The sequence below is a fragment of the Tinamus guttatus genome, unplaced genomic scaffold, assembly GCF_059628265.1.
Source record: "Tinamus guttatus ecotype Peru unplaced genomic scaffold, ASM5962826v1 Tinamus_guttatus_pri_ptg000240l, whole genome shotgun sequence".
NCBI lineage: Eukaryota > Metazoa > Chordata > Aves > Tinamiformes > Tinamidae > Tinamus > Tinamus guttatus.
In genome coordinates, this window is record NW_028288774.1 from 5,064,586 (window position 1) to 5,089,773 (window position 25,188).

Consider the following 25,188-nt stretch of genomic DNA (forward strand, 5'->3'; position numbering starts at 1 on the left):
AAAAAAAAAAGTAATATTCAACCGACATCCTCCATAGAAAATGGCAAGCAAGTATCAAAGGGAGGTAGCCCATGATTATTCCTCAACAGAATATGAAAAAAAGAAACCTGTAAATGAAAATTGTCCTGAGATACTTTCTGCTCTCAACACATTTTATGTTTTTGTTTCAAAGCATAAGGAAAAATGACTTTCAAGACACCAAAAAGAAAAGGTTTCAGTAACTCCTTATAGACTGCTTAGTCCTTGCTGAATATCATAAACGGAGTTTGATAAAATGAGTAAGGTCAAGTATCTCACACAACCAAAGTGCTGGTACCGAGCAAATGCTTCAGTGCTGGCACATACTTCACAGCAGTTGGTATCAACACTTCTAACCACATTCACATCCCTAAAAGTCTGAACAGGTTTAGAATGAGCTATGGCTTATTCTCACAGCTACAGAATGGCTAGTAGAGATAAAAAAAAAAAAAAGAAAAAAAAACATTTTTAAGGTACTTAATCATAAAAGCCCCATCTCTGATGCACACTTCGGACAGCATCTCAATTTGGGGCTTCTAAGGACTGAGGGAGTACTTTTTTCTCTTATGCTTCCATGAATGAGAGCATTCAAATACTACTTGTGTTGTCTTGTAGCACTTACAAAGAACTCAAGGAGGGATTTTGGAGGTAGAGGTTATTCTGAGAAGTAATTGCTAATGTAAGGCCTGTTTAGCACCATTTCTTGCTTTAGAAGGGTCCTTATTTCCTTCTAATTAGAGAAGCCATTATAGACTGCAATACTACCAGTAAAATAAACATTTCCATTTTATTTTTAAAGAAATATTTTATGAAATGTTATATAATTATGTACACAAAGCTATAAAATATAAGACTTTAATTCTAAAAATATGCATATCAACATACATACACATTTCCTTATAAGAGTTATACTCTCTGCCCCCTCCTTACAATAAAAGGTTTCCGTTCCATTTCTTCCATTTTGTTCCATCTGATTTTGTTCTCACATGATCAACTTTTTAATCTCTAATAAAAACAGTTTTTAGTTCATCCAGAGATACTGAACACATTGATGCATTCTTACTTATTATTGCCTATGTAACAAATCTTTCACTACTTACAAAACTATCTTTTTGAACTTGCATCTTCTGAAGTAGAAGACTTCTTGTAATTGATAGTCAACTAGCTATAACTAACTATTCCTACTGACTCTTAAAATATTTTGGTATACATGTATCTGAAATATAAAGAGTAGTATCTTGTGTGAAGAAGATCACTTTACAATAGTAGCAGATAGAAAAGTAGATAAAAAAAAAAAACAGCTCTGCAGCACTTGTGTTTCTGGACAGCTCATGGCACTTTTTTTTTTTTTTTTTTTTTTTAAATCACAAACAACCCATTTTGCTAACTTCACCTCCCCTTTACTCTCCTTACCAATATTGTTTAGAGACATAACAGAAAAACTCTGAAATGAATATTTTCTTTAAACACTGCAAAATTTAAAAGCTTTCTCATCAAACAAAATTCTCCTTCTAGATTTTGAACTAGTCATTCAGCTGAACTTTTTTTTTTTTTTAATGGAATAGGAAGTTTGGAATTTGTGTAGATTTATCCTCAGCTTGCTAAGATGCTGACAACCTGAAACATTCCACTTTGGACCTAGTGCTTAGAAAACTGCACATGCCCCAGAATCAGGTAAGCAGAAGCATCATTACTACTACTTTTAATCACTGATAGTTGGTACATTATGACTATAAAAATGCTTAGAGCAATAATTTATAGCTCAGCTTTTGACGAGAAAACCTAATTAAAAAGTTAACATTACATCATTTTCCAGCAACTAAAACAAGTATTCAAGCATCATTTTTAAACTGTAAGTGTCAAATGAAATAAAAACTTCAGAATCCTAAGTTTCACATTTCTAGAAAAGGTTAGTGCACACAGAGCACTAGTGTATTACATGATGACACCAGGTCACCATAGTAACAGCACCACGAAATGGGAACCAGAAAGGAGTTAAAAGGCACACAGGCACAGTAGCAGAAAGAAGCTTCCCCTCTTCAGATGGGTTTATGTTGCTGCAATCAACCACAAACCATCCCTCTTATTTAGGCAATTTCAGAGGACTTTTCCATAGGTTTTGGAAACCTATGCATAGGTTTTAGCATATATTATGCATATATGCATATGCCAAAACATATTTAGCATAGGTTTTGGTCTCCATCCTCGGAAGCCTCTCCATCCCGGGAAGCCTCTCCATCCCAGTATGTCTTGAACCATACTCAGCTTTCCCAGGCCCAGCTTAGCTAGCAAGGCCAGTTTTGAATTTTGTCCCAAATTGAAGTGAAAACTGAAGCAGGTCTTGTTCATTAATCCTCCATCTATGAGCTACTTATAATTGCTTTCAAGAGATACAAAGGAAGAGGAATGAAAGAAAGAATTGCAGAGACCTTGGAAATAAGTCGCTGAGAATCATCTTTGAAGAGCTAAAGAAGCTGTGGCAGAGGAGAGAGAATTTTCACATAACATCACTACACAGAAGAGCCCATTCTGCTTATCTGCAGTTCAATAAACTTTCACACTACACCCCAGAAAGAAACTAGTTTGTCTTCTAGCTTTTTGCTAAAGCATGTATCTTTGTTACCAAGAACACAGATAACAGCAGTTTTCTATTTATGAGACAAGCTGAAACTTCCACTAGGCAGGGGAAGACTCTGAATGGGTTGTATGAAGATTTCCCTGGAAGAAACCTTAGAACACTCAAGGCAGTGAAAAGGCAGTGCTGTAAACGTCTGCAAGATAAAAATAATTTGATAGTTTCAGAACATTTCCTTAGGGTGATGAAGGCACTTGGTAGAGTCCGTTGGTTTCAGTCAGTTCTGTTCTCAAACCAGGCACACTCTCTGCTGAGAAACAGCTCTCACAATAGTTACTAGCCCTACTGCACTGCAGTTTTAGTGCCTGGGAACATAATCTTTAGTGTGTTTTCATGGAGGGCAAAGGCATTCAGCAATGCACAAAAAACATTATATTATGCTATCCAGAGCAGACAAACAATCCCAGCACACAGGCAGGAACTCTATCTCTCTTCCGCTTTCATGCTACAGTTACTAATATGCCACAAAAAATATAAATAAGAAATTCAATGAAACTTGAAGTCATCAGAAATGATCTCATGGGTGTAGATCCAGGGAACAAATCTGAAAAGTGCCAGCAGTAAAGCAAATCTTACATTCAGGGGCAGGTAGAACAAAAGTGTAAGGATTTCTATAAAATGGAGCTCAAGCACTCTTAAAGTTAAGTTCTCTTAAAACATCTACAATCAAAGCAACAAACTACAAAGCATTACCTGAAAGGTTCCCCCTGCCCTTGTTAGTCTGTTGACAAGTTAACCTAGCCATCTTGAGGCTCATAAATTAACAGCAGAATAGGCAACAGAATCAACAGTGTTGATTGTTCAGAATAGAAGGCACTTCTTTTTTCATTCATATCAGTGTGGCAAAGAAAACATCTTTATATTGATTTCACTGTTTTTCAATGTTCATTTGCAAGAGTTTCTGTTCAACTTTGTCTGCTACCAGATTCAAACAACAGTCCCGAAGACCTTTTATTAAGTCAGCCACCTTTGCATTTTTTCCTTTCCACTTCTGCCATTCTCTAAGTGATTTAAACACTTGTTCACTCAACCTATTCGAATAGGCTGCCTCAATGTTCTCAATTCTCACTTCAGGCAAGCCAAGACGTCGCATCAGTCTTTTCCAGTCTCTGCCAACATTTTCATATATGATATCAAAAGCTGCTTTCTGCAGACCTGAAAAAAAGCAAAACAAACTTATAAACATGAAGGGAATAATGGATTTGTAGACATAAGACTAATAGCAGATTCAGCATTTTACTAAGGGCCTGTGCACATACGAAAGATCACATCATGCCCGAAGAGCAACTATTAAGAACAGCGTATCAGCATGTACACCTTGGCACTCCCAAGTGACTACCAGGTGTAAAAGGGAAGCAATTCCCACCCTGGAAAGCCCCAGCAACTCGACATATACTTCCAGGGTTGGACATGATCCTTGGCTGGGACAAGCCTGGGCACACTGCTAGCAGGGTCCCCACAGCAGTCCCTCAGCAGGTTGTGGGGCAGGCATACATCTGTTACAGTTATTTTCCACCTACGCTTTTCATTCAGGTCCGGCTGATTGGGAGCGTTGGCTTCGCCTTCCTCTACAAACTGCTGCAGCTGCTCCACCAGGTCCAGCCGCTTGACGGCCCGCAGCAGGGTCTCCAGGAGGTCGACGCTGTCCTCGGCGATGGCGCGCTGCTCGAGCAGCAAGCCGAAGAGGTCCATGCCGCTGCGCACCCCCTCCAGCTTCCGCTTGGGGATCTTGTCCCGGCACAGGAACTTGAGAGAACCAAGCTCGCTCTCCGTCAGGCCCGAGGAGAACGAGTGCAGCAGGCTCAAAAACGGATCCATAGCGCCGGGGACAAGAACGCCCTCCTCCCGCTCCAACGAGCCGCCTCCCCGGGCAGCCCAGACCACTGCGAGCAAATTCAGACCAACTCGCTCCGATGGCAACTCCCGCCGTGCGGAGGTTAGGCGTCCCGGAAGTCACGTGGCGGTGGGCCGTTGGGCGGCCGTTGGACGGCCGTTGGGCGGGGCAGGGGCCGTTGGGCGGGGCAGGGGGCGGCCGTTGGGCGGGGCAGGGGGCGGGGTAGGGGCCGTTGGGCGGCAGTTGGGCGGGGAGGGGGCGGTGCTGCGGTGTGAGGCGGGAAAGGCGCCCCGCGCACAGGCGCGGGGAGCGGGAGCTGTGAGGAGAGGCGCGGGCGGCCCTCTCGCCTCTGCCCTCCCTTCCCCTCCTGCTGCTGGAGACGGTGCCTCCCTGATTTTGTACACGGCTTAGCCGGATAACAACTGGCGCTGCCTGTGCCCTGTCCAAAGCGACCTCTGAGGCCCACTGAGGTGTTTGAAGGGCCAAGGATGGCTGTCGGGCAGCCTCCTGAGATTCGAGCTTTTCCTTAAAAACACGGACCTCTAGCACATTGGTCATTGCTCACGAGGAGTAATCTGTATGTGAAATAACTCCAGACCTTTAAAAAAGAAGAGATGAGGCAGACTTGAAGTCCTTCTACTTTAAAGCCAATTTTTATACGAGGTAGACAGTTGTGAACTTGTCTTAAATGTGGGAGTTCAGGTTTATCCCACTGGTCTCTGAAATTCAGAACAGCTGTACAGGTTCTCTTCACAAGACATTGTAGGTGCTTGAGGGCTTTCCTTGTTCCTTCAGCGACCACTGGCAGGTTGATACCTCAAGCTATCCTCACTATTAAATTCTTTCCAGTATATCCTTTAATTTATTATTGCTGCAGCACACAAATAGAACTGTGGTCCTGGCCATGAAGAGATTACGGTCCCAGATACACAGGCTTAGACATTATCGCTTTCCACATCTCCTCCTTCTCCAGTCTCACATTCCAGCTTGAAGAGCAACTCCTACTTCCAAACATTTACAAAACTCCCACAAGCACAAGCCCTCCTTAGATAGAGTTGCTAGATTTTCAGCATCCTGTTGCAATCCATTTCATGGAGCAAATCTTGTGCACGGTCAAGAAAACCAGCATCTGGGGCTGTACACACCAATCTGTACATCCAGAAGGATGGCCACAAGGATATGAAAAGAAAGTGCACTTCATACTAAATACCAGATTACTTTCCTGTATTGTCCTCCCAGGTTATAGGAGCACTGGACAACCTCGTCTTCTCCAAAGAGGCATCCCCTTAAAATTGTTTCCTCTACTAGGATCTTAGCAATGCTTTCTTTGATTTTGGTCAACTAATCCCCAAATTCATGATGAATAATGGGGCTTCTATCAGTCTGTTTCTGTTGGCTTCTTCTATCAGCGTAGTTTGTACCTTTATTCTGCCTCCCTTGACGTGCAATTGAAACCAACATAAATTTAGGTTGTAAGAAGTTCTTATGAACTTACTTGGCCAAATTCAACATTGACATATGAGGAGATGTGAAAGCAAGTCCATACATCAGTGTAATTCTAAGACAGACTAAATTAGTAGCAAATATGGAACTAGAAGATATAAATCAACTAAATCATCACTTAAATGTCTTTGAACTTGCTCCTAATATCTGTCATGGTGATTTAATAATCCCTTTTATTATGTCTGTATCTGACATTAATGCTACCTTGACACATTCACGAATCAAAATACTGAAGGAACTTGCTTTCCTCTCGTTATTTCGTCTGAAGACAGTTCCCATGGGTTTAATGAAGGAAGTGTTTGCCCGGGTCAACAGATCATAACTGCTCTGCATCAGAACAAAATTTAATATTAAACCAGCTCCAATTTCAGTAGAAGTTTCCCAGAAATTAAGTGCTAAGAATAATTCTGCTACTAGTCAAGAAATTATAGATTTCCTGGGGCAAAACGATTCCATCCAAAATTCAGCAGAGGGAGCTCAAAGCTTTGGAGTTTCTGGATTAAGCTTTTCGATGTTATGATCTCCGCGGAAGGAGTAGGGCAAAGAGCAAACTGGTTCATTTCTGCTGTGAATTCAGTAAGGTGAACACAGGCAACAAATAATCATTTAGAAAAATGTAGCAGCAAAGTCTGCCGCTGTCTTCATCAGAGCCTATGTGCAGATACACTGTGAATAAATATGGGATAGGTGAAGGGCTGCTTGGAAGGGTTCGCGACTTATTAAACAGCTGTTTTTAAAAGCAGTATATTAATCTGTATGCCTTGAATAAAGCTTTAATAAAATGAACGTTGCTGAATGTAACCACACATGACGCATCGAAACTTTGAAGATGGTCAGCCAAAGCAACTGAGCTTTCTGTCTGTCTCTTCTTAAAATAAAGTTATACTCTAATCTGCTATGGACTTGTTAAGTGCGTGATGATTTCTCTGGAGCTGTAATCCATCTGATGCAATCTAATTTGCTAAGAGTGCTCATTAACAAATATCTGAATTATGAAATCCAGCTTCAATGACTTCAGTTTTCTCGATTACTGTCAACTTTCTTGTGATGTGACAAATAGCTTTCTGTAAATATTAATAGCTCATCTTCTCTTTTCAGCCAGTCCCTCTGCTTGAACAATGGATGTGCTTGTAGAATCATAGAAACATTATGGTTGGAAAAGACCTTCAAGACCATTGAGTCCAACCATAAACTGCCATGCCTGTTAAACCACGTCCCTAAGCACCTCATCTACACATTTCTTGAACACTGCCAGGAATGGTGACTCCACCACTTCCCTGGGCAGCCTGTTCCAATGCTTGACTACTCCCTCTTGTCCTATGGGTAGTAATTTTGGAGAAGAGATCACCCCAGGCCTCACTACAACCTCCTTTCAGGTAGTTGTAGAGAGCAATAAGGTCCCCGCTGAGCCTCCTCCTCTCCAGACTCACTGACCCCAGCTCCCTCAGCCGCTCCTCGTAAGGTCTGTGCTCCAGCCCCTTCGCCAGCTTCACTGCCCTTCTTGGGACATGCTCCAGCACCCCAATGTCTTTCTTGCAGTGAGGGGCCCAAAACCGAGCACAGTATTTCAGTTTATTATAGTGTGGTGTTGACACACTGGAACCAGTTTTTGAACTACTTAAGCTGCTGCTTGCAGTGTAAGCACTTCAGCATACTGGTGAGCCTGCTCAAAGTCAGAGATAGTAATGAAGATATTCACGGAAAAGTCCCTCTCTTTTTTTCTGATGCTCATGGTGAGAGATAGGCTCAGTGGCACCTCTTGTGACTCCACCCTTAGGCTGGTTGTCAAGAGGGAGGTAAACTCCCCAGAGAATTCTCTTAGCAAGTGGGAGGAAGGAAAGATCAATACTCCAGGCATTCCTTCGTGATAAGACAAATCAATATGCCGTTGAATACCTTGCATGTGGATTGCACACTACTTCCAAAAGACTTGCGACTAGAGAAGGACAAGAAGGGAACACTCTTGCCTCTCTGACCTCATGAACAAGGAAACACGGCTGGATGCAGTTTCTAGCTGCCTGAATCCTTAGAAGCAGGAGTCTGTAGGTGTAGTCTCTTTGAATGAAACACCTTTGATAAGCCACTTTTTTTAACTTATCAGACAATTAAGTAACAAATAACCAGGGGGAAATTTAAAACTCTCATCAGTGACAGTTCTGAGGAACAGGTTAGATGGACCTCTTAGCATAGATTAGATACACTCAATCTCATCTCAGAATGGGATTGGGAAACTACTTATTTCTTGAGGTCCAGTCAACCATACACTTGTTTTATTATAGGTTCCATTCAGTCTCAAGAGCTTTAGAAGCACTTGGATTTTTCTTTGTTGTTTTCAAGAGAAAGAGAAGAGGAATATTAAAAATCTGCAGCCCCTCCCCAGTAGATTAACCGGGCAGTAACGTGTTTTGCTTGTTCACTTTTTTAATTCCATGATGAATAAGACGAGTTCCATAACATTTATTCGTATTCTTCTTTCAATAGCTCTTCCATTGTTTGCAAAATCACAAAACGTATATTTTCCACAAATAAGATGTAGTTTCTGTGATTTTTTTTATAGATAATCTGATCTGTACATGTTTGTTTTCTTAGAACCTCTTCCTGTTGCTTCCATGACTAAGATAGAAAAAAAGTGTGCTATGGTAAAGAACCTATTTGTGAAGTGACTTAGTATCCTAGGGGAAAACTATCCATAACAAAAGGGCCTTTAAGAAATATCAAATTGTTGTGGGTTGAAAGAGAGAAAATTTGAAGCAGACTGTGGGAAAAGCAAATAAGTATTGAAATAAAGTGAACTCCAGCATGAATAAGTTGTATACAGATAAAGGATCTGGCCAAGTAACAACAACAACAAGCGATAAGTTGTTAACAGATGCCTGAACTTAATATTGAGATAGAAGAAGTGCTGATATAATTCTGTTGAAATAATTCTGTTGTGTTACTGTTGGCAAGAGAAGCTAGTTTAACTTCAGGGGAAGGGTAAATTGCAGACTTTTGTTTATTTTGTCCAGCTAAAAACCTCTGACTTGACTTTTTACCTATTTTTGTAGTGAATTTTCATCATACCCTGCAAGCATTAGGCCATCCAGACAAACACTTCACATGTCAATAAAACAATGTGTATGTATTAGACCAGCACATCTCATTCCTTTCAACAGGAAGCTATATAACATCATTTCTTTTCCCTTGAAAAAGTGGAAGAAGAGAAAAAGATGGGTTATCTATACAGGAGTATTAGAGTGAAATAAGTGAGAGAATTGATTAAAAAAAAAAGTAGCTAATTACCATTTGATCTCTTTCTGGGCACTTGCTATGATATTCAGCTGAAATAAGGTGAAGCTAACCTGTGGACATTTGGTGTCCACAGCCATGGGGTTAGCTTACAGTAGCCCATGTGAAGTAGCTACTCTGGGCAATTTCCTCACAAAGATAAACCTGCAGAAGACCGTGATGCAGTGACACCAAAACTTGTGTTACTCCATGCCTAGGCATGCCCTCTTGCATGTCTTCTACAGCGCTGTGCAGACATATTAGCGTGGGTCTGAAGGCAGAACATCTCAGCTGGTGTGGTGGGGAGCCACAGCACCTAAACGCCTTGTCAGCCCAGCGCTCGGACATGGACTCACAGACACACACTGGAGCCCGTGCTCCATCGCACAGCAAAGAGGTCCTCTGTGACCAGCTGAGAACGAAGCAAAAGAAGCTAGGAGGATACAATCTGGAATTGGCTGTCCATCCAGGGATACAACAGTTTTGACTGCTGGACTCCAAAGCCAATGTTAATTAATTCCTGCAGAGCACGTGTGCTTTTTCCCAGTTTTCTTGAGCTATTGTATTTCCAGACCCCAAGACCGATAAAGATAACAAAATGTAAATACCGCATAAGATTTGTTTTGATGAATAGTAGAGGATATTATTTGTCTCCTTCTTTGCATTGGAAAATAAAACATTCTGAGCAGCTGTGAAAATGGTCAGCATACCCTACAATTAATTATCTTGCACTAAACAGAGCAGTTTTGCACTCAGTTTGCACCACTGGGAAATGCTTCTCATAAAAGTATGCAAATAGTCCTATACCCTCGAACTTTATCTTCTGCAATCCTGCCCTTATCCTCACTGAGTACAACAGTACAACTCCTTCTCTTATCTTTAGAATTATCAGACCCTCTTTTGGGCCTGGTCATTGCTACTCTACACTTTTACTGTGGAAACTGTAAAAATAAAATATTTTTCCAAACAGATTTCTGCATCCATCTTGCATAATGGCCCATTCACAGATCAGAAAACATTTTGCTCTCTGAATATCTCCCTGAGTTATTAAAACTTCTCTTTAATAAAAAAATAAAATAAAAAAAAGCTTGGCCATACACTTGCCTATTTTTTTTTTTTTGAGTTAAGCTCAGGTGCAGTGAGCTTACTTCATTGACTACAGATAGCAACAAACCAAAAGTGTGATGTATTTCTTAAAACCAAGTGTTAATTCAGACATGTGTGATTATTGGCATCAGAACTACTATGAGCTGCTTACTAACTAGAGGAAAGATGAGGAGATTTTTCTTTTTCCCTTCAAGAGCGGGCCACTACGGTATTTCCCCTCTGAGTCACTATCTCACTTTCAATGAAATTGGAAGGCGTAATTTTTTTTTCAAACCTGATTAGAGGAGGAGCACCCTGCCTGCTCGAACACAGCACAATTATTATCTGAAAAAGTCATTTCCTTTTAAAACAGGAATTGTTGTAGGCAAACATTAAGTGATACAGGATATGACTAGGCTGGTTACTCACAGGAATCGAAAAATAATAAATAAGCAAATCTGCTTTCATCATGCACCTTCCTTGATCCTTGGTGGGCAGAGGAAAGTATTATTTTCTGCTCTCTAAACAGTTTAATCTGAACTAGTCCCTAGTGCTTTATTCAGGCCCAGATACAGATTAGTCTTAAGCCACAATTTGGAATTCATTTGCATACACAAACATAAAGGAAACTTGCTGTTGTTCTCCACAGACATGCAAAGTCTGTGGAGGAGTGAGATACTCAGAGAATAATAGATGAACAAAATATAGCATTTATATACTTTGCCTACACTGCAGTAAAAAGCAAAAAAAAAAAAAAAAAAAAAAAGCTACATACACTACACATATATCTGTCTACCCTCAAAAGAAATAACATGCTGCATTTGTTTTTTCCAGCCTGTTGAGATTTATTACTTGCCCACTCAATGGTTAATTACCTGTGAGTAATTATACTTATCTACCTACTAATGGTACTAACGATTGAAGATTAATGCCCTAAGAAACGTGAGATGCTTAGGTAATGGCAGGCTCTCGCCAGCATGGCAGGGCCTTGCCTATTTTGAGAGTGCTCCTGATCTCCTCCTTCATAGTCACTTACTTGCATACTCTCTTGGAGGCTTTAAACCATGGAGACTTAGCTACTGCAGAACTAAAAGGCCTGTAATAACTGGAGCCCGAGTTCAATGTTGGAAAGAGTTTGAGAGTTTATAAATTCCTCTGATCCATGTTAAAAATAAGCATGTTCTTGGAGGGACATATGAGAGAGAATATAATTGCATTAGTCTAAACAAAAAGGCCTACTGGTGCCTACAAGGTCTTAGAGAGCATGTCTCAGGAAAAGAAAAAAAAAAAAGATAGACTGAAATCAAAATCAATATGCCAGAATTTAGGCTAAATCTGTGACTGAAGTGATGACAGATTGTACTATTTGGGTAATTGTGTCTTTCTGGGTCAGGGAAATAAAGATACCTTTTGAGTGGAAAAGATGGCAGGCATGTTCACAGAGAAAAGGGTTGTTTTCACTGCACTTATTTCATTTTGATTTGCGAGGCGTGCGGTCCTACTAGCACCTCTGTCAGCCACTAGCCAGGGCCTAGTCCCTCAGGCTTCCTGGCCACCTGAGACATGTCCCTTTTTTTATTTTGCTTTCCTTCCATTCCCCATTGCCATCCAGCTTGCGTCCGGTAAGATCAGCAGTATTGCACTGCTTGGCAGGTTGAGATTGCAAATAGTCAGAAAGTGAACATTAAAAACACATATAGCATTTGCACTCAAATAACGTATCTACAAAATGGCTTTACCTTGGGAAGCAATGCAGAGATCAGAAAAACAACTCCCGGGCCTGATCTACCAGCTAACTTGGGTCGTGCAAAGCTCAGCCAAAAGCCTTTTCCTTCTCCCTTTCCTATTTGCTACTTTTCCCTTGCATCCATCTCTCAGTTCAAGTCGAACTGAGGGCCTTTCTTTATTTCTAAATGATAAAGATATTGAATAAATATAGGAATAAACTTGATGGATACACTCTCCATTTGATTTTTTTTTTCGTATACATGCTGTGGTATTAAGCAGAATAAAGGCTATAACCTCAAAACCTTCAGACTCATTTAACTAGCTAAGTTTCGTGAGTGTGCAGTGCCTTTGATTTTCTGAGCCCTGTACTTCATGGTAGGTAACACAAAGCATGTAAATCTCTTTAGTGCTTGCACAACTCATGTGAATCAATATAGTGTGGCTTTTGTGTACACTCTGAAAGTTATGAAAAACCATATAGTAAATACTATTTTTTTTATTAAAATTTGAACCAGTCATTTAATAAGAAATGCCTAAGGGTTTCATGAGACTTTATTGAGCCTCTGAACTCGAAGAGAAATGAAAGACTGAAGTCAAAGAGAATTGAAGAAAATATTTTTTTTGGCTTGAGGTGGCCTTGAATGAGGCTGGTCTCATGGTATTAAAAATTAAGGAATAGTTTAAACTTAAAAGAAAAAAAAAACACATACTTTAATAGCTTATTTCTCAGAAAGGCCTATTTAGCTTAAAACTCCCACCCCACCTCCCCAAAAGAAAAAAAAGGCAAAAATGCTTTCTTTTTCTCCCTGCTGTACTAAAAAAGGCATATTGTGCTTGGTCATGGAATAAATAGTACTCAAATGGGAAAATAATTGTACTAGAGTTAAGTTTTAAGACATCGTGCTTCTTCAGTGGCAAAAGGAAAGAGTTGTTTACTTTGAAATCTTCTGAGGAAAATTAAAATGAACTCAAATGATCTTCAAGTTTTCCAGACAGTTCAGAGATAATGAGATGAAAAGTAAATTGTTTCTGTTGGTTATTGGAGATCACAAGAGCCGAAATGATCGTTAACAACTCAGCACCAGGGAGCACCGAGGGGTTAAAAATAGAAACGTCTCTTTGCTTTGACTTGAGACTTATTCACCCTTAAGCTATTTAAGACTGCAAAATATTTGTAATACAGTATCTTAGAAACACGATGACATGGAAATCTAGAAGATTCAGGCTTGTCCTGTCAACACAATAGGGTGTGTGTGATTTCCTCCTCAAAAATACCCATTGAAATTTTTCACAACTTTGGAGAGCATGAAGCAAGCAGAGTATTTTACCAGTTATTTTAGCATGTCCCATACAGCCATTTCCAACTTTCATCTATTCCACTATTCTGTCTTTATCTATTCCCTGATTAAATAGGCTAGTACACTCATTTTCTGATTTATATGTATTTTTTAAAGAAGTCAAAGGACAGAGGGAATGAGATTCTGCGCATACATATTTTTGTTTTTTTTGCCAAAAAACAGGCCAAGAACAGGTTGAAAGTTGTCAAATCCATACAGAATTAAGTTAACAAGATAAATACAGAAACTGTTATGTTTTTTCAAACCCTGGCCTCCACAGGGCAGCTGTGAGTCACATCCAGGTCTCCTCAGTTGCCTGGAGTCTTGGGCACTCCAGATTTCTGCCTCTCTGAATTAACTTTCACTGTGCTTTACCCATCTTCCATTAAATCCTTATTAGCATAATAATTTCTTAATTTTACTATTGGTAATTGAGCAAAGTCTGTTTCTACTTACATCAATAATGTGGAAACAAATAAAAAAAAAAACCCAAAAGAGAAGAACTTTGTTTAAAGTTGCACCACAGCAGGGCAAATCTCTTTATGGAAGACTTAATTCTACCTTTGGAGAACTATTTTGTCTTTGAGAACCGAATAAAAGCCAACCCAGTTACCAAAGGAGCAGCGGCTGATCTGCTTCTACAAAAGTTATCCACAATGATGCAATATTGTGGAACCAAATTCTGTGTTTGACATGGGCAACAATGTATTTGATTTAACTTGATGACACATCTTTTCTGTAAAACTAAGGCCTTACCTGTATTTGTATAACAAATCACAAAACAAGCATAATACAAAATGGCTTTAGTGTGATTACTCATGCTCTAAGGGAAGTCTTTTGCCGGATATCTTGTACCTACCCCCTAAAAGTAAACAGTTGAAAGGTCCTGAGAGTAGTCTAGGAATAGGTTTTCACATTCATTATCCTGGAACAGAATTCCTCCAGAGACAAGCACATCTAACATGGGCTCATTTGTTCCAAAATGGGTGTCTAAAGCAGCTAGATTTGCACTCTAAGCCAGGAAGATATCTACAAATGTATTATCCAGCATCGGAGGTGGGGGGACAAAACACATGCACCTCTCAGTTTTGGCTTCTACTATCTAAGTAGATAAGGTTCACTGTGAATGGTATCAAAGAACCATTTTATTCAAACTGTGACAGGATTCGGTTTATAACTCAGATCTAGTACTCACGTTTGCATGCTTGGAGCACAAGAATCACTGGAAACTGAACCTGTCTCATGAAGCTTTTGCATATTTAAGTGTATTTCAAGTAAATTTTCGAAGAAAAAAACAACTGAAGAGATTTAGTATATATTTACTTTTCTTAAAAAATGATTTCATGAAAGAGTCTTACTGTTATCTAAGTAGTAATACAGTTTTAATATACAAAATTCCATTTCAAACATTTTACTGTACAAAAGAAAGTATATAAGCAACTGTTAGTACTTCATGATTTCAGCAAATAAAGAAAAAAAATCTGATACGTTCAAGATATAGTTTTACTATTTACAGGAATGTCAGTATTAAGCTGGGAACACTTTTAGATAAATATTTACAGATGAAATTCCTTTAGGGGAAGTTCCCTAATATTTGCCTTCAGAATAGGTAGTTCATATTCGACGTTCTTGCAGAACTTTCGGGTTGCCAAGGAATGAAAAGGAATAATATTTTTCCAACAGGATTTGTGGACAAAATTCTGCTTAATTTATTCACATTCACAGTTCTATTGCAGTCAATGGGTCTGATCTTGTAAACACTTACTACCAGGCATAAAGCTCATCATGTGAATAAACTGGGCAGGATTTGGCCCCATAATAGTAAACTATCATAAGTCATAAAATTTAAAAATAGTGACATTCCTGCAAGTCAAAATACAACAGAAATGAGAGTTAGCAAAATATAAGCCCTTTATTAATAAAAATCTTTGGTTGGATCAATATTTTAAATTAGCTTCAAGAATATTTGGTTAATACTTTCTTTCTTCCACATAATTTCTTCTCTGGTACCTCCTTTGGACAGATAACAGAAAAATATCAGATTTATCACATACTTTATGACAAATAAATATAACAAAAAGCTAAATATGGCATTTTTAAAGTTCTAGCATTAATCTTTAAATTAGTTTGGCAAAAAAAAAAGAAATGGAAAAAGAGAAACAAACTTTACTTGAAACAGTCTTGACATTTGGTTTTGTAACAAACCATACAGTAGTTAGACTTTAAAGAACATCTTTAGTTTTTATTTTATTCTTCAGTTTTATATTTGTTACGTAAGTGCCATTGACAAGACAGCAATAAAAGAAAGGAGATTAATTGCACCAATATTACTTGGAAGTGCAGTTTATCATTGACAAAGCAAAACTAAAATGTACGATACATAAAAAGAGTTGCACTGATGAAATTTAGATAGGCTTCATAAGTAAGAGTTTTAGACTTACACTTTAAGGAAGTTCCTTGTACAAAAGCTAGAGTATTTTAAGACAAAATAAAAGTCCTGTAACTGAAGGTCTGGTCCTGTAGCCCCAATGCAGGCAAAACTTCCACTGAAGACAACATGTGGTTTATGGTTTGGGTTTACCCCTCTTGGCATAGCTTCTGGGAGATGCCATGCAATAGTACAAAGTCTGAAGGGGCAACTGGCCAAGAAGAATGGGTGCAGACTCCCTTCTCCTGCAGAAAACAAAGGAATATAGGGAAAAACCTGGCTAAGGAAGGGATGTGCTACTATATTGGCAAAAATGTGTAACTCCTCAGGAACAACAGTGTCCAAGTTCTAGGCAGGGCAGTGAGAGACACTGTAGTTCTACATGTGCTCATTAACTCAGGGCATTTAACAAAATGCACTGTGATCATCTACCTGCTGAGAGGTCCTCAGAAGTTGTGCTGCTGCCATATTGCTACTCGTGGGGAATCTCAAGGGGCTTGCTCAAATGCCTATGATGGGGTCTGGGGCACTTCAGTAGCTTCATCCACATTAGCTGTTCATTGGTAAAAACAGCTTTTCCAGTAAGCAAGCAGCTTTCCATGGTCACAGAACTGGGATGAAGATAAAGGCATTCAATTCTGATGCAATCTTCTGATGTTTCTGAGCAGAACAGTGCCCCAGTGGAGGTCTCGAGCACACAGCAGGTTGCCACAAGCATCCCACACGTTTATTTCTTCCTACACCTTAGCTGACTCAATGGCAGCTTTGTTTGTCTTGGGCCTGCAGGTTCAAATACAGAGGTCTGCCAGCAGAGCTAAACCATATCTTCAAAAGTGAATTCGCTTGGTAAGCTTAATAGCATTTTTCTCTTCCTGCCAAAGGGAATACTAGGGCACACTCTAAAACTGTTTTGCATATACTCTGCAGAGTTGTGCCACAGACCTTCAGGCCTGGGGCTTCCAAAAATATTTTAAGTTATTAGTAGAATTATTACTTAAAATTTAGCTTTTACTTAATAGGCTAAGGTCAAATTCTCAGAGAATATCTCTATTAAGATGTACTAAGTACCTGCATTTATTAATGCACACCAACATCAATAGTGTTATCTGACAATGAAATATAAAAATTCCCTGTGTTACTGCTTGTGCAAAAGGAAAAAAAAGAAGATCAGAAATATAATGTGGTCCTCCATATTTGTAAGAAGAGCATTTCTCACAAAGAGGGGCACAAAACTGCAGCACATCCTTAAACATGCATGAGGTCATCCATCATTAACCAAATCCTGCCCTTTCCATGATGGCCTGTTCATCAGTGGAATGCCCCAAGATGCTCAACTCCCCGTTCTTTCTTCTATACGTCAACAGGATACGAGTGGCAGGAGGACAAACTCCCACTGTGGCTCCTGGAGAGTTTGGGGCTGTGACTGTTACAGTTTTCACCTTTTTTCATGTCCTTATCTTTCCATGTTTCTAGCATTTGCAGCTTTCCTTGCTCTTCTCTCATGAAGACCTCCACCATGAGAACTTTTTCTTTATGAATCTGCTGACTAATGTCCTTGGGAATGTCTGGGATAATCCAGTCAACAAAGTCACTCATAAACATGACCAAGTTCTGAAAATGAAATTGTGAGAAAATGTCAGCAAGGTCAAATGAAAAGATGACTGTGAGGGAATGGGCTATTTTCAGTGTATTTTAGAAAGAAGGACAACATTTTAGTGGGGCTCAGCTGCACGTCACAAGCCTGATCCTGAGCCAGACCTACCTCAACTTCCTGTCAATACTAGAAGGCTCAGAAGAATGGCAGGCGCAGATATTCCTAATTTATGTATAAATCCTGTCAAAACCATATAGAAATTTGAAGGAAATACTAAGACTGGTAAACGGCTTGTGAGTTTTATGTTAGCAAGGCAGAAGTAAGAGGCAAAACACTGAAGTATTAAAAAAAAAAATACACTTTTCACCAAATGCTTCGGATTTAAAATCTTGATTCAAGGAAAGTGAAGTCTTCTACAGACAGACACATTTTCGTTTGTTAAAAAAGAAAAAAAAAAACACTTTTAAAACAAGTTGTTTAAATAGGGCAAACTCTTAAAACCCCCACATCACAATAATCAACAAAGCCATTGTGACTGAACAATGAAAAAAAGTGAGAAAATACAAGATTTTGCCAGTTAATTTAAATTCAAGATAAAAAACCAATTTGGAAACCTCTGAAATTTCACAGCCTGGCCAGATCTAGAAACAACCTGGGATAAAACTTAAAACTTCTTAAACAAATATGCTGATGTCCTAGTGGAGAAATTGGTGGGACTTCATTAGTGTCAGCCTTGTGCTTTGCTGCTCACAAAGGTCATTACACTGCTGCACATCAAAGCAGCTTGGGTTGTCCCTGCAGATGAAATTACCCATTGGAGATTACCCATCTGGGGTTGGGTGGGAGGAAGAAAGAGGGTGAGCAAGGATCGACAAATTCCTTTGCTATTACATGAAACAGCTGTGAAAGTGGATATTTTGTTTGCCTTTGGAAATTATTTCCAAAGGTGGCCTGCCTTATTTAGTTGAAGCAATAAACTCTCTCTTACACAGAAAGACACCTTTTTATATAGAAAGTACCTGCTGCGTGACATACCTGGAAAACTATCACAAATGCTAATCTTGCTGCTAAGACAGCCCAGAAATCCTTTGAAATGTCATACTTGTTTTCAGACCAAGGGGGTTCTCGGTAATCTTTATATCTGCAAAACAAGACTCAGTAAATCAATTGGTATCATATTGAGCATTTAATACTTAAGAGTCAGTGAATCGAACTGTTTAAAAGCAAATTTGCTATTACAGCATAACTGTACAAACCTCACAAACAAGACAAAGCTGACAGCTTCCTATAGCCTTCTGCCTTTAATCAAAATTCAATCTTAATACTCTCTGAACAATACAAATAATATCAGCTATGCATAAGGATGGGGTAAACAACGTTTAGATGATTTATTCCCTTTTAAAAGTGGTAAAAGTGGTTTCAGGCTAAATTTGAAGGTGAAAATACTGGTCTCAGATCTATCAATTGTATAGATCTATGTAGAGGTCTGTATTTTCAAGATCAGCAAGATTGCAGTCAAATTCTGCTGCATAGAGAGAACAGGAGAATTTTGCCTTTGCTATGGCTTACAGAAAATCTACGAGCTAATTAGCTTGTTAGAAAGTGGACCAAGAAAAATAAAGTAAACTTAAACCACAGCATCCTGTCAATATTTTGACTGAATTACGCCTCCATGTTTTCAAATATGATTTTAAAATCTCTCAAACATGAGCTAAATGATGGAATGGGAAGGAGGAGGACATTGGGAGTACAAAATATGTAAAACTGGCATTTCTATATTGGATCATGACATTAGGACTTCCCTTCCATAAGTTTTGTGCTAAAAACATTTCTGCCAACTCAATTTCTTGTGTCCTCAAAGACCACCAGAGGAAAACCATGAAGAGGAAAACTGAGAAAAGGCTAAGGTTTTTGTAGTTCTTGTCAGTTTTATCTTTCATCTCAGAATAAGATTGATTCTTCTGTTTGGCAGTCATTTTAGAAGATAAACTTGCTCTATTCTGATTTATAAAGAGCATAAATTAATATATATATATATATATATATATATATTACAATGATGTAAGCATTTTCTCCAAGTCATTTCTGTAATTTCCCAGTATGTATATACCAAAATTTTCTTTATCTTTTTCTTCTTCCTTGTAATGGCTCTGCCTTCTTTGTTCCTCTTTTCTCCTTCTCTCCCCCATTCTGCCTTGCAGTCTAAGTGCTTTCACTGTTACTTTTGGCTTTGGTCCCCAATTATAAGCTTTAAAGCATTTGTTTTGAAGATGATGCATATCTAAGGAAGCCTAAGCAAAGCACAGATTGCAGCACTGACCTAGATTACTCGATAAACTCAAGTATGCAACACTAACTTTCCTTAAACAATGAAAATAACATGTAGGACTCGTTATACATGTGCAAATTTCCCATACAATAACATTTTAAGTGGGCCTTAAGTTCCCGTGCAGATAAAGCAGATAAAGTTGCTATTAATATCATTAGTAATTACTGTAGAATCATAGAATCATTATGGTTTGAAAAGACCTTTAAGATCAAGTCCAACCATAAACCCTTCAACACCATGCCTGCTAAACCATGCCCCTAAGTGCCTCATCTACACATTTCTTGAACATGGCCAGGGATGGTGACTCTACCACTTTCCTGGGCAGCCTGTTCCAGTGCTTCACTGCTCTTTCCATGTAGAAATTCCTCCTAATGTCTAATGCAAGCCTCCCCTGGTGCAACTTGGGGCCATTTTCTCTTATTCTATCTGTAGTTATTCTGGAGAAGAAACCAATCCCCACCTCACTACAACCTCCTTTCAGATCATTGTAAAGCATGATAAGGTCTCTCCTTATAAATCTAAGGTGGGGGGGAATAGAGAGAGAGAGTTGTACTCTTCTCAACAACAACAACAACAACAACAAAAAAAAAAGAGAAAAAAAAATACATAATAGTCAAGAACCTTGCAAATTCCCTGGCAAACACCAAACACAACAATGCTGACCTACAAAATGAGCAATACTTGACATTTGAACATTGTGGTTGCTTTATCTGCAAACAAAGACTTCAAGACAATGGCTCTACCTGATATAAAAGGTTGCCAACATGCTTAGGAGGTACAGAAAATACAAACGAGGGACCTAGATTTACCCCAGGTGTGGAACAAATTTGTCACGTTCTTAGCTGTGGAAATACTCAAAATGAGCTCTCATTCAAAAGAATACCTGCATATCTGGACCTCGTAGCCAAGATCCATAGGGTCGTTTGGAGCTGTTCCTGCTTGAAAATCGCTGACATTAAAAGAGGATAGTGTATGGTTCACGAAGCCATGCATGGTGCCATTCTCACTGTACATATACAGGTACACGAGGCGTGGAATGAAGTCAGATGTGAATGAGATCACAAATGCCTAAGCCATAAGAGTAAAAAAATGAGCGCAATATTCAGACACTGTTTAGTTAAAGATATTCATGTCTTTTGTGTCTTGCCCAAACAACTCATGTGAAATAGGGGCTGCTGTATAGGGGGCTGCTTCAGAAAGAAAAAGGGTAGAATGCAGCCCATGGGGACTAGCAATAGGTCCCCATGGCAGTCCCCATTGCAGCAATAACTACTGCAAAAAGCATATTTACTGCTTATCCTTTTGAGCAGAAGGGATATTAAATGTTCCATTTTGGCCAAGATTTCTATACGGATAACCACTTGAACTCTGCAAAATGAAGCTCTCGTGCCCCCCCAGCATCAGAGGAAAGCAAAACATGGTGCTGTTTCCAGTTGCAGTTTGTCCTTGATGGATTGTATAAGCTCTCCTTGATTCATTTAGATGCACTTTCGTGTTCTGTGAACAACTTGCAGTGAATTTACTCTTTTAATGGACTTTTGCCATGCAGTGAGAATTTATTTTATGTGTTCAACTCCATCAAGATAAAAGGATGAGCAGACTGAGTTTTTTTTTTTAATGTATACAGAAATATTCCTGTTATTTGGTTATTTAAAATTTATTTTTATAGAAATGTCATCCATAAAATATAACACAGCCAATTCAATTGGCCCTTCTCATTTATTATTATTATGAAACATTCTCTCTGGCATAAATCTTATGTAAATGTAGAACAAACAGTACAAAATGTTTTACATTAAAAAAAAAAATGATAAAGAGGGACAGCAGATAGATCAAAGAGGGAAAAATAACACCAGAATAATGACAGAGAGACTACATCAAAGAAAACAAACAAAGGAATTATTTCTAAAAGAAAAGAGGAAAAAGAAAGGGCTGCACACAATATACAAATGGTTTGGCCATAGAACAACAGACACATGTTGGCAAAGTGAAAGGATTTCCCCACTTGGCAAGAAGGTCTTCATGCAGCCCCCAGATGCCAACAGAGGTGTTATGAGCTAACTACATACATTAATGAATATAACAGAAGCAACATGAGGGATAATTGGTACACAAATGGCCAGAAAATGAAGGTTTTCTGTAGAGGAAAAGATCTGATGAAAACTGATATTAAGATGTGCAATTTCCTAGTGGCTGAAGTTGAAATAAATAGCAATATTTTCATCATTTTCCAGAGATGAGACAGTAGACCTTAACATTTTTGAAACCAGATTTTCAATGGAGGGACACTGAACTTAGATGAGCCAAACTAATTCATATCCAGCTGACTATCTGACCCTAAAAGCTTCTGTGGCAATGGATTTTGCCACCGAAATTATGAAAGCTATAGTCTTAGTGATAATATCTCATAATTAGTGAAGTAGGAAGAAAAAGTATTTAAGCAGATGGCTGCGGTCTTCTTTGTTGGAAGAGCAAGACTATTTCATGAAAGCTCTAAAGAAAGCTGCAACAGCTACTGTGTACTGAGTATTATTGCTACTATGCAGACTGCTAATTCTCTCCAACATTCTAAGAATTTAAGTTTTGCCATTTTCTCTCCAGGATGAGCCAATATGCAAGAAGTATCACAACTTTCAAACAAGCACTGGATCCAACTCCCTAATATTTGAGAAAAACTCTGTATCATATGATTTCACTCAATTTAAAGGATTTAAGTTGAAATAAAACCAATGGAAGAGAATGGAAGAGCCAGACTAATGGGTTAAAAACTTCATCCATGCAAAGTTACTTACATTTATTATGACTGCAAGCTTTCCTATACCTCTGAGGATATTATACCAGATTCCTAAGGAAGGAAACAAACATATAAAGGCTGTTCCAGTGACTGGAATTAGACTAATGACATCTTCAGTTAACAATGTTAGCAACACTTACGATTGTGCCAGAATATAGCTATATTTTTAATAGAAAAGAACATTTTCTAAAAGATTAAAGACCTGCAAGCAAAGGAAGCCCAGGTCAGTTTCACAAAAATTAAGAAGGCAAAAAAAAAAAAAAAAAAAAAAAAAACCACCTTATCTATGGCTTTGAATAAGCCAGTAACAGAGCACAGCAAAAGCAATGTCATGGTGAAGACAGCAGCACAACAAAATACACCATATTCTCCCATTCTAGGATAACCCTAAAGTGCTGGGATGAGTGCTCAGAAACACTGCTTGCTGTTCACAGTATAAGAAATAACACCAAGCCTGATAACTCCTGGCAAACTTCTTTGCTCTTGACAAGCTCCTCTGTCATACGAATAATTGAGGAGCTTTTTACTTTCCAATAGCCCAGCTAATCCCTGGAACCCAGCTGCCAGGAGGAGCAGCTCCGTGTCTGCACGCGTGCTCATCCCTAGCCGCTCAGCGATACAGGGCAGCCGGCTTTGCTGCCACTGCGCGGCTGTGGAGCCTGCCCAGCTAGAAGGGCTGCAGCTTTCAACCTCCCAGGGTTGACATTCGTGCTGAGTAGGAAGGAATACGTTTACCCACAGACATTCTAGGCTCCTCTCCTTCCTTCCCAAGTGCACTTCTCCAGTTCTGTCCGGAATAATTAAATGCAGAAATTTTTGCTTCTGCAAGACACTTGCTCTGCCAGAAAGAGCTATTGATGTGCAGGACCTTGCAACATATTTCACTATTCCATTGATCATTTTGATTTGCAGAGCGATATTGTTTACTTAATAAAATATTAATCTGAATTTAAAGCACTGCTCTTTCTATTTTGAAAGTAGAGGCTTGCTAAATTATGAGAGCTCACAGCTAAGCCACAGGATAAGTTTTTGACTTGTGCTATAAATACCTGCCTGTTAATGAAAGTAACTCAGCATAATAACATCCTGCCATCAGTCTAGGAATAAATGTACAGGGAGTAACAACAGCAATGTGCACTCACCTATATCCTTTGCTCTGACTGCTACTGGTCTCCTCAGCTCAGTAACAAATTTTTTTGCATCTAGACGTATTTCAATGATGTTGTTCAGCAAAGCAAACAATGGGGCCAGCGGGAAGGATGCAACAAACAAGGTTACAAATCCAAACTGAATAACTGTAAAGGAAAAAAGAAGAAAAAAAATTCGATTGATGTTGTTTGTATTTGTCAAGCGCATGCAGTGTCATGTCAGTGCTATCCCCCACGACGCTGCTTGCTGGGAGGCTAAACCCTGTTTTTCACAGTAGACGCAGCTGGGGTGACTGGCACTCCGTGAGATGTTTGAGGGCCAATAGCCCCGTTTCCAAAAGCTGGGACTGGTTCGGGCAAGACCAAGTAACCAGAAGGGCAGGATCTAATACCATGGCCTCATGGGTGACCTGGTGCTCTCCGCTACACACCACGTTACCCTCCAAGCCGGGCAGGGCAGGGGCCAGGGAGGCAGCACGGGGTGAACCACGGCCCCAGCAACCTTCTGCTGAGGGCACGATGAGCAGAGCACATGATCAGGCAGAAGGGCTGCTGTATCGAGGCCTGTCACCTGCTGCCTTCAGGGACCACGTGAGGTCTTAGGTGAACGCGATGTGCTCCACCAGGCGGGCTTTGAGCCTGCACTAATCCCCCTGGAAGCTTTCTCTTCTGAAGTTCAAAAAGCCTCTTCATGCCAGCCCAAAGCTGTTAGTGATTATATCTATCTGTTGTCCTGTTAACCTTGTTCATTAGTTTACATAAGTCTTCACCCTTCCTGATGTTAGCCTGCTATATGTATTCAGAGAGAGTGATCTCCAACTCCCTTGATCTGTCATTCTGCTTTCTAAACCAGGACGAGATCTTTTTGGTGCTCTCATAGCAACCTCTCTTCTCCTCCGATCATTCCAGCCGCCTTCCCTGCACCTGTTCCAGTCTGCACTCTTCCCCCCGAGCGTGGGTGAGGAGAGCTCTGCAGAGGGCTCGAGCTTAGCGCCGTCTTACCCCTGCTTCATAAGTGACATTACTGATTCTGTGTCCTCCCTGGGAATAACTTGCTCATGAAATAAAAGCAAACGTGATCTCAGGAGTCAGCACATCACGTTTATAATGTGCTCATGCTGTTACTGTTTCAACTCAGTCGTTCTCTTCCTTTATTACTTCCAACTGCTGACGTAACTAATTGAATATATTCTTAGGAACCGATAACATAACCTCATATTTTGTACTATTAAGTTTCAACCCTGTTTCGACTATACGAAACTCAAGGTCACCTGAACCTGCCCATTTTAACTGTACCTGCTATTTTTTGGTATTAATGTGTTCCATTACCCCTTTCTAATATTTTTACCTAGCCTTCTCTGAAAATACTAAACATTATTGCTCTTTTGACTGACCGCTCAGGAACTTCTGATACTGTTGTAAACAGCATTATATAAGGCAGTTCATGTCAGCCTTTCAGTAGGACCAAGTCTGGAGGCAGAAGGAAA

The 25,188-nt window shown here is 39.5% G+C and overlaps 2 protein-coding genes across 3 annotated transcripts in view; both read right to left on the minus strand.

The window, feature by feature from the left end:
* Positions 1-3,459: 3,459 nt before the first annotated feature.
* On the minus strand, positions 3,460-4,474 carry FADD (Fas associated via death domain). Its single transcript, XM_010214804.2, has 2 exons — positions 4,174-4,474; positions 3,460-3,808 (listed from the first exon to the last, which is right to left on the minus strand). The coding sequence occupies exons 1-2, from the start codon at positions 4,469-4,471 to the stop codon at positions 3,522-3,524; spliced, it is 585 nt and encodes a 194-aa protein (XP_010213106.1). The 5' UTR covers positions 4,472-4,474; the 3' UTR covers positions 3,460-3,521.
* A 10,802-nt stretch (positions 4,475-15,276) lies between these two features.
* Positions 15,277-25,188, minus strand: part of ANO1 (anoctamin 1) — a 44,447-nt gene continuing 34,535 nt past the window's right edge. For both annotated transcript variants that reach the window (XM_010214806.2, XM_010214807.2), the window contains 5 exons: positions 23,696-23,848; positions 22,552-22,604; positions 20,643-20,827; positions 18,466-18,571; positions 15,277-17,447 (listed from right to left, as the gene is read on the minus strand). In XM_010214806.2, coding sequence (XP_010213108.2) covers positions 17,187-17,447; positions 18,466-18,571; positions 20,643-20,827; positions 22,552-22,604; positions 23,696-23,848 — 758 coding nt within the window. In that variant the 3' untranslated portion in view covers positions 15,277-17,186. The remainder of the gene's footprint in view (positions 17,448-18,465; positions 18,572-20,642; positions 20,828-22,551; positions 22,605-23,695; positions 23,849-25,188) is intronic.